The 16,039-nt window shown below is 38.9% G+C and overlaps 1 protein-coding gene across 4 annotated transcripts in view; it reads right to left on the bottom strand.

Moving 5' to 3' along the window:
* ACBD5 (acyl-CoA binding domain containing 5) overlaps positions 1-16,039 on the bottom strand; it is a 39,887-nt gene that overhangs the window by 8,956 nt on the left and 14,892 nt on the right. For 3 of the 4 annotated variants that reach the window (XM_072033721.1, XM_027450594.3, XM_027450592.3), the window contains exons 4-9: positions 14,485-14,596; positions 14,321-14,353; positions 4,197-4,334; positions 3,000-3,200; positions 2,168-2,274; positions 9-285 (exon numbers count right to left, since the gene is read on the bottom strand). In XM_072033721.1, the coding sequence (XP_071889822.1) occupies positions 9-285; positions 2,168-2,274; positions 3,000-3,200; positions 4,197-4,334; positions 14,321-14,353; positions 14,485-14,596 (868 nt within the window). The remainder of the gene's footprint in view (positions 1-8; positions 286-2,167; positions 2,275-2,999; positions 3,201-4,196; positions 4,335-14,320; positions 14,354-14,484; positions 14,597-16,039) is intronic. The other variant, XM_027450593.3, reaches the window with a different exon arrangement.

The following is a 16,039-nucleotide window of genomic DNA, read 5'->3' as shown; positions in this document are numbered from 1 at the left end:
CACAGTACCTCTCCCTCTTCTGACACCATAGAAATCTGCTTTTTCTCCACCTTTCTTCTCTTTGTGAGGGCCCCCATTAGTGGCTTGGCCATCTTCTCCTCCACACTTGACTTCACCTTCTTCTTGAACTGTTCCTTCTACATTATTTCCAAGGTGGAGATTCCCAGAAGTCATGCAAGTATGCCTTGGAAGATCCGTATTTTCTAACAGAAGACTGTGATCTACATCCAATAAATGGGATGAACGCTTTAAAGATCCTTTAGTTGATGTGATGATGTCCAAGGGCTACAAATTAACATTAGCAAGTAATTAAATTCTGTAAAACATAACGGTTAACTAACAAAAATACAATCTCTCTTCTTTCACTTTAAGAAAATAGTTTGCTCTGCATTAAGGCTTTTAACGGGAGCAGGTGTTTTGCTATAGGATGTGCTTATATTGTCTAAATGTCCTTTTCAGATTGAAAAGCTTAGACATTCATTCGAGGCAAATATTCTCAAAACAGTGGTACACTTGGAATTACTTTATACATTTTCAACGTACAGTAATTCTTAGTAGTCACTAAAATCAAACCTTCAGAAGATCTCAAAATGTTCCATTTTCCTTTGAGGCTTTGCCTCCCAGACTGTGAAGAGGTATCCTAACTCAGACTGGTGAGCCACGCTGCCAAATTCACACACTATTAGCAACGTTGAGCAGGCAGTGTTTGCACTTACTGCAAAGAACTCACAGCATTTATTATGAACATGTTCAAAACTGCTTGACTACACCCTGTCCTTTTCACAAAAAAAAAAAAAAAAAAAAAAAAAAAAGATATAATATTCTACCAATTATCTTCCTCAAAATCTGTGGTACTGCAGAAAAACGTTAAAAACAGATGACACACATTGATCAGGTCACAATTACATGTTCTGCAACAGGACTGTCTTAAGCTGGTACAAGCACCCCTTGTTCAGTGAAAGGATGAGCGTTAGCACAACTACATGTTGAAGCAGACTGGGGACTTCAGCTAGCTGAAAAATAACTCCATGAAAAAGCCAAAATAGCAAAAAAGAGGGGAAAAGAAACTGCTGCCAAAATCCTGTTTGTCAAGTAGTAGTTCATAAACTTGTATCATCAGAACTGAAGACAGTGTTTGCTACATCTTTTGCAATAAAAAGCTGTATTCATTTTTTCAGTGAACCTTTTTTTTAGTTCGAATGACTCCATCTGTAGTTCTTCTTCTCGATTTATTTACATCTACCCGACCGTTTGTTAGTTTGTTCGCAACTAGAACTTTTCTCATTCAAGTTGGGAAATTCTGACACATATCCACCCACTACAATTAAAGAGTCTCAAACAAGCTCAAACAACACAGAAGACAATTGGGAAATCACCTACATAGAAGACAGCTTGCAGCACTTCTACCAAATCACCCTTTGTCAATATGCTTCATTGTTGGGTAAAATTTTGATTTGCTAAAAGGAACTCTAAGGAAACAGATGGACAAGAAAGTGGTGCAATATTGCAGTGCTTGCAGGTCTTTCTGATCCCATGCATCATTCCCGTATCTCTCCCCAGAACCAGCAAACTAGGTGTTTGAGCACAGTCTAAAAAGTCCATGCTTAAACTGGATCTATGGAGGCGGTCCAAGTCAGTAATCTACGGTCTTCATCTAAGATCAAGGTTAATACAATGAACAGTTCAGTAAAAACTAAGCCAGTACAGTGCTTAGGCTTATTCTTTATTTATTCTAAAAAACAAATGCAGGATTTATCAGGCCACAAAAAAGGAGAACAAAAGCCCGCACAATTACAAAGATACTTCCTGGTTCTGAAGGATAGCAGGATTCAGATCCCTACATATGTTACAAGACACAAAATTCATCACACAAGCCTTACTTTCTTTGTACTGTTGTTTTTGACAGTTGTTCGTTTGAACTGTTGTTTTTATTACCTTCCCCTCAAAAAAAATCCCAAAGGGAAAAACTTTGAAGCTTTTAATCAGTAGTAAGCATGTTGTAAAAGATCAACAAAAACAACAAAAAACAACAGTCCAAATAAGAGAAAAGTATGCCTGAGTTATTTCATTCACCTGTCTATATGTCCAGGTTCACCTGACAGCTAGAAACCTACTTTAAAATATCCATACCAGCTTCAAAGTACACCTAGGGATACTGAGCCCTTACCTCTTCTAGTCCAAGTTGTTCCATAGAGTCACAATAAACTTCACTGTCTGAATCGCTGGTTAAGTGCTGAGTTCCTGAGACCTCTTCAGTATTCTCCTCATTGCCACCTGTATGTAAAGGAGGTAAGCACACTTGCTTTGTAAATGTGAGCCAATCCCAGCAGAGTAAAGCAATGAATTATGATGTCTAGGCAAACTTCAATTCATTCCTCTTTCACCTGCTATTTTCATCCTCAAGTCAGGTTAAGAATAAAGATGTTATATTAATACAGGAATTATACAAAACTTTTGCTAATGGGAAAACCAAACTTCATACTGGTATTTCCATGTTGTAAGATAAAAATTTTAACTTTAGTTTGGTCGTTCAACTCTGCTTCCTAATCTCAATATAAAGTAGTTTTGCCCAAAGTTATCAATTGGTTTTAAAATGACAGATTCAGACATCATTTTCAACAAGACAGCATTTATATGTTCAGCCTTTGGGAATGACAAATACAGTTATTAGTGATTTTCATTTCATTACAAATTAGATTTCAAATGCCGATAGTATTTACAAAGATAGCACAACGATTTCAAAATAAAATAACTGTATTTCTGTATGTTTGAGCCTCTCTCTCTCTGTGAATTCATCTCTCTTCTGTAAAAGATGTTCAAAGACAGCCTTATTTAAACTGCTATTAAATTTGATTAATTTTTAATATTCTTTCTTCAAGTTTGTGCAACTGAAAGACACCCCTGCTAGGCTCTGAATCCCAGGATTAAGCATGCAAGAGAAGAAATGTTTTCCAAGAAAAACATATGCAAATTAAAACACGATCTTGCAAGGAGAATACCTTGGTGAGCGCTGTTATTAGCTATTTCAAGGCTTGGCTCTGTTTTCTTTATTTCTTCCTCTGTGTTCAAGCCATTCAGGGCAGATTTGGTCTGGATGCCATTCTGCAGATCTGGGATAAAGCCATCCTTGTAACAGCCATTAGCAACAATACTTTCCAAATCCTTTGCAGCTGCTGATTCTGTTTTCACACTCTTATATTCTGTAAAAGAACAGGAAAAGCTTGCAAATAGACAGCAAGGTACATAATAGCTCAAAACATAGTCCTTAAATTTGCTGGCTTTCTAATGGACTAAATACATAACGTACACACAGAACAAAATATGACAACACCCCTAGATTCACATTCTCCGGGACTGTTCTGTTCAAAACGTACTAATATAAAATTTTAAGTTGCATAAACAGCAGATGACATTTAAAACATAAATAAGACCATCTACTGTAGGTCCCTCTGATAAATTATTATCCTAATGTCCCTGGAGGAAAAAAAAAAAAAAAGCTGCTTAGAACTTTAAACGTGTAATTTCATTTGCCTTTCTCTTAACATTGGTACTTCTCAAAATTCTTTAAGAACCCCCTAAACAAATGTCATTGCAAGTTCTGTTTTATTTTCTCTGTAGAGAAGAAATGTGATTTTCAATTCTACTGTTACAGCCCATGTAGCCATTCACAGCTCTTACACACAACACTTGCAACTAAAAGGAAAACAACAGAGGGTATCCTTTCAGCTTTTCCAAAAGACACTAACATACCTTTCAGCCAAGTCAAAAAATATATGGCACAGCTCACAAATTTGTCCTAGTTCTTAATCTCATAAACACAGGTTGAGATGTTGCTATTTCTTACACATGCATTTACAGTTATTTGCATAAAAATCTCTTGAAGAATTACAGTGAGAAGTACGGTTCGTGACCCTTTGGCATTTTCTAACACTTACATGGTTAAAAAAAAACTTGGGAAGAATCAAAGAATGGTTGAGGTTAGAAGGGACCTCTGGAGGCCATCTGGTCCAAACCCCTAATCAGGGCCACCTACAGCAAGTTGCCCAGGACCATGCCCATGGGCTTCTGAAGACTTCCAAGGAGGGAGACTCCACAGCCTCTCTGGGCAACCTGCAGCAGTACTCAGTCACCTGCACAGTAAAGAAGCACTTCCTGAAGTTTCCAAGAACCATCTGGTCCAAGTGCAGAAAACTTACCCTTCCCGTTTTGCTGGAGTTCTTTTTCTTCCTCCTCACGAAGCCCTTCTTCTTCGGATTCTGCTCCACTGTCGCTACTTTCAGCTTTGCCATTCACAGCCTTTATATTTGGAGTGGAATTCATGACGTTACTAAGGTCTAAGAAAACATTCAAAGAGAAAAAAAAAATACATATTTTAAAAGAAACAAACATACAACCTCCCCTGCCCCCACCCCCCCCAAAAAAATCAGGTCATTTGTCTACAAAAGCATTTCCACATTAGAAGATGTACCAAATAATGCCAGCTTTATTTCTGTAAACTCTTCCTTAATTGTTTTAATGTTTCTCCTCTGTGGCTCACCACAGAATGCCTGACTACAAACAAACAGTTCTGAGGAAGCCTACTGGAAAAAGACAGCAAGTTACTTTCACTAAAGGCCTCACGCCAAGACATTTATCCATGTTTATGGCATAAATATGGTATAGCTGCAATAACATTTTATCTAGGACTGCGATGGACATTTTCATTTAAATCTAGAATCAACATTTTATAGAAGTTCCCTATTGGGCTGAAACGCTTCAAAATTGCTCTCAGTGCAAAGGCAGACATTGAAACATTCTGTTCGGTTCTGTGAGCAACAGGATCCTGCAGAAGGGAAATAAAACATCCCATTCATCTTCACCCCCAGTGACTTAAGCAAACACAAAATGTGGTAATAAAGTTTATAGAGATCTTTATCTGGCAAAGCAAGCATGGATATAAGTGCACTGATTTCAGTGAAATAGATGATGAAATAAATCAGAGGGCTGGAGCAACTCTCCTATGCAGAAAGGCTGAGAGAGCTGGGGATGTTCAGCCTGGAGAAGAGAAGGCTCTGGGGAGACCTTAGAGCTGCCTTCCAGTACTTAAAGGGGACTTATAAACAAGATGGAGAGCAACTTTTCCTCAGGCAGATAATGACAGGACAAGGCAGAATGGTTTTAACCTAGAAGATGGGAGATTTAGATTAGATATCAGGAGGAAATTCTTCACTCATATGGTGGTGAGGCCCTGGCCCAGGCTGCCCAGAGAAGCTGTGGATGCCCCATCCCTGGAGGTGTTCAAGGCCAGGCTGGATGGGGCTTTGGGCAATCTGGTCTGGTGGGAGGTGTCCCTACCCATGGCAGGGGGTTGCAGCTGGGTGATCTTTGAGGTCCCTTCCAACCCAAACCATCAGATGATTCTATGAAATACACGGCTCGTGTTTGCTTGTCTAATTACACACGTATCTAAAAAAAACAAATCTTGACAAAGTAACTGCTAAGGCCTTGTTTTCCATCCCTGTGATCACTCTAAGGACCACCAACAATTTTCTCACTGTACAAAGTATTGCGAGGCAAAGATTCCTCCAGAATAAACAAAACCAGAGAATTTAAGGGACATTTCTACCACCTTCTGAAAAAAAATACAGCTAAATACGTACTGATGATTTAAGCCTCATACATAAGCACAAAGCAATTAAAGTACAAAGCGGACACAGTTAGCAGACACATTTTACACACTGACCACAAGGCCAGATTCTGCCTGTTTTAATTGTTACTGTAGCACTCCATTTGCATATTTTTTACATTCCCTTGTCAGAACCTTAAAAGATTAATTCTTACGTTTAGGCTTAACATCAAACAGCAAAATAACACCCGATTATACCAGAGCTGCCCAACCAGCTCTGCTGCTTTCCTTGCTGCATGGTAATTTAGGGCTAAGGGTTTTCTACTTGAATCTCGCCGTGAAGAAGCAGGCTGCCTTCCCACGTTCCTCTAGTTTCAAAGCTTAGCCATACTGCTTAAAAAAAAAAGGCAAAATAACTTTACTTCTTATCCAAACATAATGAGTATGTTGAATATCCTGTTCACCTTAGTCTTACTGTGAAATAAGGCTGCCGGGGGCACCCTGTATCCCTGTTTTGGATTGATTTAATCCAACTTTTATCTGAAGACTAAAAAAAGTTTATTTGTTGTGGAAAAAGAACTAGAAAAACTACTGTCTATTTTGTAGACTGCAAGAATATATGGTCATTTTCTCCTCACTACAAAGAACATTTGCAAGAAAATTAATTTCACAGAAGGAAAATCCCAACATATTTACAGTTTATTTCTCGTAAATGTTTCTCTTACTGCAAAACTGAGTGCTAGAGGTGTTTTTGTGAGAAGAAACAGTGTACGCAGGACAACATAACAGTTATGTCCTTTGAAGCACAAAGAGTAAGCAGAGCCCCAGCCCCCCTTGCAATGTGAAGCAGGCACCACCTTTCCCTTTGAAATACAAAGGGGGTGGAGGCCGAGACGTCCAAGTGCCTTACCCAGCCGTGGGAGTAAACGGGAAAGGCAAGACTTGGAGACACATTCAGCTGTAAAGGCAGGCACAGAACTGTAAACCTCCTCACCCTACTCAAGATATTGTAAAAAACCCCAACCATGCTGTAAACGTATTTTGTAAGATTTACTTTTTTTCTTTTTGAAGAGAATGTCTTTGAACATTCCAACATGTTTCAGCAAGGAGATTATTCACTTGGAAAAACTTCCGAGTGATACATTGCACATACTTAACTAAAGAAGTGGAGAAAAGCATTGGGAATAAGGGTAGCAAGCCATGAACACCCAAATATCTGAAACCCATCAGCATCATACTTCTACACAGCCATTCATAGCAACAGAGCTCCTTAAGGAGACATGGCTTTGGTGCTGGCTCTAAAGAACACAGTGCATTGTACAGTCGTGGTGATGCTGAAATACTGTGCTTTATCTTGTATTTTTCCCTAGAAATCTAAAATATTTTTCCTATCCTCATCAAGTCCATTCCCAAATGCTTCTGCTGCTCAAAACCAGCACCGTTTGCTGCACTCCCCCTGTTACTGTGAGTACCTGCTACGAAACCAGCAGTGATGACTAACACAGGGTGATAGCATCAAAGCAGAATCTGAGCCAACTAGCAGTGACTTCTCCAGTCCTTGGTGGTAGGTTAACAGCTGCTCCCTAGGGAATGTGTCTTTTCATGTGAATACTAAGAATCAAGCGAGCTTTTAAATTTTTGTGCTATTTTTATTACTCTGTCCAGCACAACACGGTATGCTCACAGAAGTCATGCAGACTTTCATTCTGTGTAAATACCAGTGACCAGGATAGATGCAATAGCGGATGAAACATATAAAACATTGAATGATGAAAGCATATGCTGATATTTTAATGATTACTGTGTGTATTTGTAAAATGGCGTATCTTTACTATCAGCTCGATAGCAGCAAAACCTGCCACCAAAAGATTATTTACATGAGCTATACTTGTAACTACTTAATTAGGGACCGCTTTGCACTGCTGTGTTTGTGCCAGCTCCAGCTCTGTCAAAATGTGTGTCAGGTCTCCCAGGGACCTGCATGTGCTATACTAAGTTACTTGGATAACCAGGTAACTAGAATTTGTTTCTTGCCAGCAGAACCTTTTGCGCTTGTCCCTGACTGAGGCTCCCTGCTTCAGTTCCAAGTTGACACAAGTAGGTTTTGCCATTTCCCGTTCACTTCATTGCGCAAATCTCCACCTTCTTTTTGAAACCTTGATGTATCCTGATATGGTATTACTACAAGGAGTGATGGCTTGCCATGGGGAAGGAGTAAATGCCAGCGTTCACTTATGTTTTAGAAACCCTCCTGATATTTGTCCTTTCATTCCATCTTTCCAGCCAAAAAGTCTTTGAACAGTACAAATCAGGAGCTACTGACTTGCCATCAGAACGGAGGGCATAAGCAGTATTTCAACGCGCGGATCAATAAACTGGAGCACAGATACACATCTTTCCTTGGCTACAGCTGTGATGCCTGACATAGCCCATGCTCAGCCTGGATCCCTACGCAAGATGCCACCACCTCCAGGCCTGGGCTTGCTTAAATAACACACTTGAAGATAAATAATGGATATCTGCTAGACCTGCTTATCTTGACTAAGAAGCACTCAGATGAGCAGTTCAGAGGACAGACTGCTGAGAGTGATGCCTTCTGAAGGTTTCATTTGTTGTTTGCTTTTTTTTTTTCTCCTCTCTGAGGGGAAACAGAAAGGGCAGGGGGTACATGCAAGCATCTGGGAGCAATAAGTTCTTCAGCTAGAAGAGTTTTATACCCCTCATTTCCTTCCATTCTTTCTAGTGTACCACACTACAAAGAAAATTTGCAGGGGCCCAGGGTACTCTATAACATCTGTTCTACAACACACAAATGAGCTGCCATCACAAATAATGAGATTTTAGAAGGGCACACCAAAAAACAGAGACAGAAAAATATAAAATCCCTTAGGTTAGCTACCATTGTTTTATCACTTTTAATTTTAAATGCATTAAGTTCTTTGAAAAAAAGTATTCCCTGAGCACATAGATCTTGGCAATCAGATTTTCTTCTATATAGTATTCCTTTTATTTAGTCTTCCTGAACTTTACTATATATAGTATTCCTTTTATTTAGTCTTCCTGAACTTTACTATAACTATATTACTATATAAAGACTCTCCTTTTTCTTTTTAATATTTTCCAGAAGACCACAGCCATGTTTTTTCCACATTTCTCTCTCTGCTTATATGCTTCTCAAGCTGTCACATGCAAATAGATGCCACTTTATTTCAAAAGACAAAGTAATCAGCAATAGTCATGTCTTTATTCACCATTTATAAACAGCAAAACAATAATTTGTGGATAAGAACAAGCATGAAGCGCAGCTTCTTACACATTAATATTAACTTGCAAGAATGGCATTTGGGGTTACTGACTTAGTCATCCTGGACCTTTACTTTTTTTTTTTTTTTTTCCTGTTCAACATCAATGGAGTTCATCTCCATTCTTAGCACTGCTACCTAATCCCCTGAAAATTCTGAATACCTTCCACATAAAAATAAGGCTGAGTTTTTTTGGATCGACTTGGATATGTTTCTCTTCTCCCCATTACCCCGAGACTTCTGCCAGTGGAGACAACCTGCCTGGGATTTCCTGAGAGAGATCAGCCCAGCGAGAACAGCAGCTGACCCGCAGGCATTCCCAGCACCAGCAGGTAGTTCCACGAAGGCCACCAGACAACAAGGCCACCAAGCACACGCCGATCAGTTACGTGGTGTATGTGCAGCGAGACCAGCGGATCCAGGCCAACTTACTGTCAACACCTTAGCAAACGATCACGTGTAAGAATGGACATGAAGAACAGCTGCTTCTTAAGTATTTATAGCAACTCGCAAGAGCCATAAGATCATTCCAGGATCCAGGATGCCTCCATGTCTGGTACTACGTCCCTCAGGGAGAATGAGCAGGACTTGCTACATTCTCTTCTGTGTGGAAGAGATACAGTCAATATTTGGAACTTTCACTTTGTGTGGAAAGTAAAGAGGAGCTCTATGTACTGGTGTGGTAATAGATACAAGTACACCATTCCTGCCCCAGGAACTGCAACAAAAGATGAGCATCACAAAGTCAAAACCCCCTAACAGAAACCGAGTTATGCTTGAAAGCAACAGAAAAACACATTGCTGGGTCACCTATAGTCCAGAAACTCTGGGCAATAGTAACGTAGCCATAATCAAAAACTGCTCTGCCCTGTACAAGAAAAAAAAAAAAAAAAAAAAAAAAAACAGGAAATAAAACTAAGATTATATGCCCCTGGAACCTACTCCAACCCTACCAACTGAACAGCTGTTTACAGTGCCTCATAGATAACACAGATGGCTTTTCCATGCATCTTGGAGTCTATGATTAAAGTCATTATTTTTCCTATAGCAAAGTTATGCATAAAACACTAACCCATTCCCAATGGGCACTTTTCTCTGAACAATCAAGATATGACTACCTACATCTGGTATTTACCAGCCTTCCAAACCTCTGGCTACTTTTTCTTCTTTGTAGAACACAGCTGTGAGAAACCTAGACCTTCATTCTCTCATCACATGATTTTAACTGGAAGTCATATCTCTAAAATGTGAGACACCAACATTTTGCAGAAAGTGGGTACATCTACTACATTTTTTTTTTTTTGAAAGAACCTGAAAAGCTTTTGACAACTCCTTTTCTCTTTTGCAGTAAGCTGGTCTGAATAGAGAAAAGAGTACAGGTCCAACAACCAATTACACACAAAAACTACTACCTTTGACTCAACCCAGCATGAAACAGGATACAGCCAGGTATGTCTTTGTGGAAGACAATTTCTCTCATCTATCTCTACTTTAGAAGAAAAAAAAAAATTTTATTCTTATATTTTAACACTTGAACATTCTGCTGCTCACCCAGTGCTGATGTGTAATCTCTACTGCTTTGTGTAAGAGTGAAGCTGTTGATATAGTCAAGGCTTTCTCTATACTTATGTTCTGCTGTAGTTTCCAGCTTTGTTAGAGAGCACAGGCATAAAACTACCAGTGTGAAGTCAAACCACAAAGTAGGCCCAGATTTGGACTGTGAAGCCTGAAGTATATATTGCAACAGGACAAGCTGCAACTTGTTGGGACACTCTCCACTGACTTTGGCAGTTTCTGGCCCAGCCCTTAATCCTGCAATAATCCCATCCTGGAACACACCAGAGAATATTCTAAATGCTTCTGAAGCTGCTAAACTAATGAGATAGCAACAACAACATTTGTAAAGTAAGATTCATAGTAGCCTCCCTGAACATGAACTGTAACCTTCATAGAGTGGTTAAGGTTGGCTGGAGCTCATCTAGCCCAAACCACCTGCTCAAGCAGGGCCACCTACATACAGCAGGTTGTCCAGGACCACGTCCAGGCAGCTTCTGAATGTCTCCAAAGAGGGAGACTCCACAACCCCTCTGGACAGCCTGAGCAAAAAAGCTCTGTCACTTGCACAGTAAAGAAGTGCTTCCCGATATTTAGATGGAACCTGGGTGATAGCTGCTAGGTTATCACAGGAAACTGGAAGAGGAGAGAAAGTTCAAAGCTCAGAACTTTAAAAACTTCTCTCACCCATCCATCAACTTCTCCTGCTGCATGCTGGCCCTGACATAACGCACCTCTCAGCTACGGTACAGCCACCCATTCAACATATCCTACTGAGGCATAATTGTGAAGTAACAAGGATTGTAGCTCTTTTTTCCCTTCTTACAAAGGGTTAGGGATTCACAGCCACTGAGTTCCATCAAAATCGTAGTCAGGAAAAGAAGAATGAGAAGAAAGGAAAGCAATTTAACAAGTACCTCTGAAGTCAAACAGAAACGAGAAACTGAGCTTATAAAGCAAACACAGGGTGTTTCACATGAAACCCACACACAAGCAGAAAGCCGTACCACCAAATGCTTTGATACAAAGCAAAGATGTTGAAAATGAGATGAAAAGCTCTTTGAGTAGTTTCTCTTTTCAAATAGCTGCATTTTCTCAATCTGTAGAAGAACAGTTGGAAAATATACTGCATTTAGAGCTACAATAAGTATTTCTAACAAGAAGTAATAACTTAGATTTTTTTAAATGACACCCTCCCTCCACCCCCAGGCTTACCTAAGTCCTGCAGTAACTATTGCCTTTAAAACAGAAGTGTTGGAATGTAGTTGCTTGTTCTAGAAGAATGCAGATCTCAGTGAATATTAAAAAAAAAAAATTAAAAAAAAAATAGCTCTCATGTCCAAGCAAACTCTATCTGCCTGCGAGCCAAACTAACTTCTGCCACTCACAGCTGCTACTGAAGTGGTGCCCTGTATGGGCTCCCAGTGCAAAATGCTGCACTGCAATCAGTGCTGCCTAAAACCAGCCCATGCAGCAGCACAAGTAGGAGTCCCCTTGCTTCAACAGGGCTTCATCTGGTGCAGTCGCAATACAGCTGGGAGCAAAGGTCTCAGGAGAGAAACACTCAGCAGGATGACAAAAGTCAGAGGTATTACGATGCTGAAACCTTCCTGTCTCCATGGTGCATAACTTGACATTATTGAAGGCAACTTCTAGTCTTCAGAAAGGTTTACAAAGAGTGCCACTGCTCAACATAAAGGCAGAGGGTCTTTATTTAGGATTTTTAAAAACAGATAAATGCCTTGGTCACAAAATGGAAATAGTACACAGGAAAATTCTGCTGAAGAACTTGTGAACAAATTCCACATAGTTCACTCAGCTGTTGAGGGGGCTGGTGTGTCAGGTTGGGCTTTTCCTTGTCCCCTTTGGATTTACTCATAGTCAGAATAGACAACAACACACATTCTCAAGGAAACATTTGGAAGGCTGAGGTGGCTTTGAAACTTTTCATGTTTCTCATCCAGTATCAGACAGTTACTGTGCCAATTCTAGCCCACCTTTGGATTCTTCAGGTGTAACGTAACAAGAAAATTGGAATGTCTGTTCAGAAAGTTTCAAATTCATAACTGCATTTTTGAAACTTCTTAGACTTTTTTTAGACATCAGATTTCTTGCTTATCTATTACCAAGTGCAACAATTTAAAGGATCGCTCTTCTAAAGCAGCAGTATCGCAGCTAGGTACAATGACCTGTCCCCACCTTCCCAATATGTCTCCCTCTACTCTTCCAGCAACTGCAAAGAAAAGGGTTCTTCTGTAATACTGCAGTCATCTACTCTCTTCTGCAGCCCTAAGACAACAGAATTCTCCAAGAACTCTCTCTTAACTTGTGGCAGAATGAGATGATGCAGCTTCAAGTTGCATGGGTGAAGCTATACATTTGAGCGTTGTAAAAGGCTGTTTTCTTGGTAGGGTCGGAGTAGGTTCCAGGGGCATATAATCTTTGTTTTATTTCCTGTTTATTTTTTTCTTGTAGTGGGCAAATCAATTATTGATTAAGGCTACATTGATGGAACTACACATGCCAGATTTTGTGCAACACTGTCAGAAGAGGAAAAAGTTGAAGTTTCGATATTGTATTAGTTTTATTTACACTGCTTTATGTTTAAGCTGAACCTTTGAACTATTCTGATTTCAGTAACAGATTTAGGACACTTGGCTTTTAACTTCTGTGATTCTCTGCTTGCCTAGATAAAGTCACTTAAAAAAAAAAAAAAAGCTGCTGCTTTTGACACTCTGCCTTAGACACCAAGTATAAGTAAATCCTTATTACACAGATCACTGACCTGAATCTACTGATACTCTTACAATCTTGCCTATCAATCCAGCTGTCAGGAAGGCTTGTTAAACCACAGACATGAAATATGCACAATTTTAGTTGAGAAAGAACTCATACAGCTTTCAAAATGGCCATTTAAAACCCTCACCCATTACCCTTCCTCAAAATAAATGAAAAACTATTTTTCTCCCTCTGAAACTCAATGCCAAAAGCAAAATCAAGATTGTGTTTGCTTAAGATGGGGAAAAGAGCCATATACAAAAGGCAACTTAACCAGTGAATTCTACTTCTTCAATACATTAACCAAATTAATTTGTGCAATGGTTTGTTTTTTAAAACCGTTACAAGTTTTGATCCCATGCATTTCAATAGTTTTATCTGAAATGAAGCCAGGTTTAAACAGCCAAGTGCTACATTACAACTTTATGAAGATACTACCTGTAACATAACTATTATCAAAACATTCTCACAATAGCATTGCTAAAAAAAAAAAAATAATAATCACATCAATTTTTATGCAGCTATGACACCACTAGGTTTGCCACCTGTCAGAGATGTAAAAGGTATAAATAAGTGCTTCCTTTGTAAGCTTAAGTCTCAGAAAGCTTAATTGGAAAGTTTCCCAAATCTATCTTATATTTTGAAGGTATTAGAGAAACCATGATTGCTAAAACCATGGTTTTGACCTGGGAGTTATTTATTTAAAAATTCAGATCAGATGACAGAGTTGGATTACCAGCCTCAGCATATAGTTTAACAATAGTTCACAGCTACACCTTTTACACATTTTAAACAGTTGTTCCTTTTATTAATGGAAAGGGAGAAACTAGATTTAGCTAGGGAAGGGGCATTTTAAATATTCCACTTTCTTCAGGAACAGTTTTCCTTCAGCATCTCAGAAAGCATGCAGATAAGGATTAAGCATTTGGCTTCCTGGGTCTAATTTCATTTGTAGATAAAAATAGTAAAAAAAACCAGCCTCATGAGGTGGCAAACGTAGAAGTTGCAAGCATTAGCAGGAAGTTACTATAGCACCAAAACAATGGAAGAGATGGACTTATACATAATCTGTTATTCCTACCTTCCAAGTATTTAGAGACTTTCTCCATTCGAACTGCCATACAGAGAAGAGAATGAACAGAAAGATGCAACATTTAGCTTTAAAATCATTTACAGAAAACAACCCCCCACACACAATCCAGACCTGTGATTATCAGTAGTATAACGGAAGTTATTTGTCCGAACCTGAGGTTAGGTCAGATCCTCTGTTCTTTTTATCTTCTACTATTTCATAGAAGGGGCCTATTACTTGTAGTAATTCTTCAACTTTCTCCGTCATTGGCATACTTTCAAGAATCTGTACAAGTCCAAAATATGAAGCACCTCATGAAACAGCATTTCAATGATTCATGCATTTTAACTAGTTTTAGAAACTTTTATTGTAAGCTCAATAACATTGCACTAAGTCTCTTAACACATTATTAAGATTTTTTCTTTCCTTTTTTTTTTTTTTTTTTAAACAGCATGGACCTAATTTACCAGACAAGAACCTTAACTAGCTGTATTAACCTGCTTTGGGTGACAGTAAGAGAGGAGAGCTAATGCATTTGCCATGACTAAAGGACAGCCTCAGCACAGTATTGGTAGGAATCTGTTATTTCAGCACTTTCAAACTAAACTAGCCAAGGTTCAACAGATTGCTTTTATCTGATGCAATTTACTTTATAGACTGCCTTTCCACACAGAAAATGAGAGCGTAAGGCTTTTTTTGCCAGAGGATTCTTCCTATTTGTCAAAACCTGCCATCTTCAATGGAATGTAAGGAACAGATCAAAAGTACCTTCCTGGGTCTACCTAAAACCAAAAACCAAAGTGAACAGAATCCAAAAAAGCTGTGTCAATGCACATAAACACTTAGAAGATCAAACAAGCTCCAAATGGCTTAAAGGCAGAATTTAAAAGTCATTACTCTGATAAAAAAAATTATTTTAATTTACAAAACCAATATCTTTAACTTTCTGGTAAGAACATTAAGTTGTAATCTAGAACAAATAGAAAGTACTTCAATAATTTAATACAATTTTTGAAGTTTTAGACATTTGTCTCCTTATATTTTAAGTCCTTCGAGCAAGCTTTTTGCTGGTAGCTTTGTTACTTCTTCCTCTTAAAACAAACGAGGGGATAAAAGTCAGTAACTATGCAAAAGGACTCAGGTAGAAGCAGACTACTGTCTATGGTATGCTTCCCCCTCCAGAAGAGGAGCAGAAAGTACCAGATGGAAGATACAGGTTGCCACAGAACATGCTTCTCAAATAGAAGCACCAAGCACTTCACTAAGCAGCAGAAGCAAAAGCTACAGCATTACTTCACAAGGCAGAAGCTCCAGGCAGGCTAGCAGCTAACAAGTCAACACTTGCACACCAAAGATACCAAGAGACAGAGATCCCATCGACCTACAGTTCCATCACCACTTCTCTGATCTATTTAGCAAATATAATTCATCCTGTATTTGTTAGAGCTCAGTGCTCAGATATGGAGCTGGAAAAGAACTAGATATAGGACAGGTGTTTTAAAAACAAATAAACAGAAAAAATAACTTTCAATAGCACTGAGAAAAATAAGAAACCCACTCTAGAGTAACACACTTGTATTTGCTAGGTATTTATATCTAACATCTACACTGTGAACTGTTTTGTACTGCACTTTCATATGTGCATTCGTTTAAAGTAACTGTTCTTCACATTCTTAAGAGATGACAATATACTTTTAACAAGTTGGAGCAATTTCCTAGTATCTTGTT

The sequence above is a fragment of the Anas platyrhynchos genome, chromosome 2 (genome assembly GCF_047663525.1).
Source record: "Anas platyrhynchos isolate ZD024472 breed Pekin duck chromosome 2, IASCAAS_PekinDuck_T2T, whole genome shotgun sequence".
Classification (NCBI taxonomy): Eukaryota; Metazoa; Chordata; class Aves; order Anseriformes; family Anatidae; genus Anas; species Anas platyrhynchos.
This window is presented reverse-complemented; position numbering and strand designations above follow the sequence as displayed.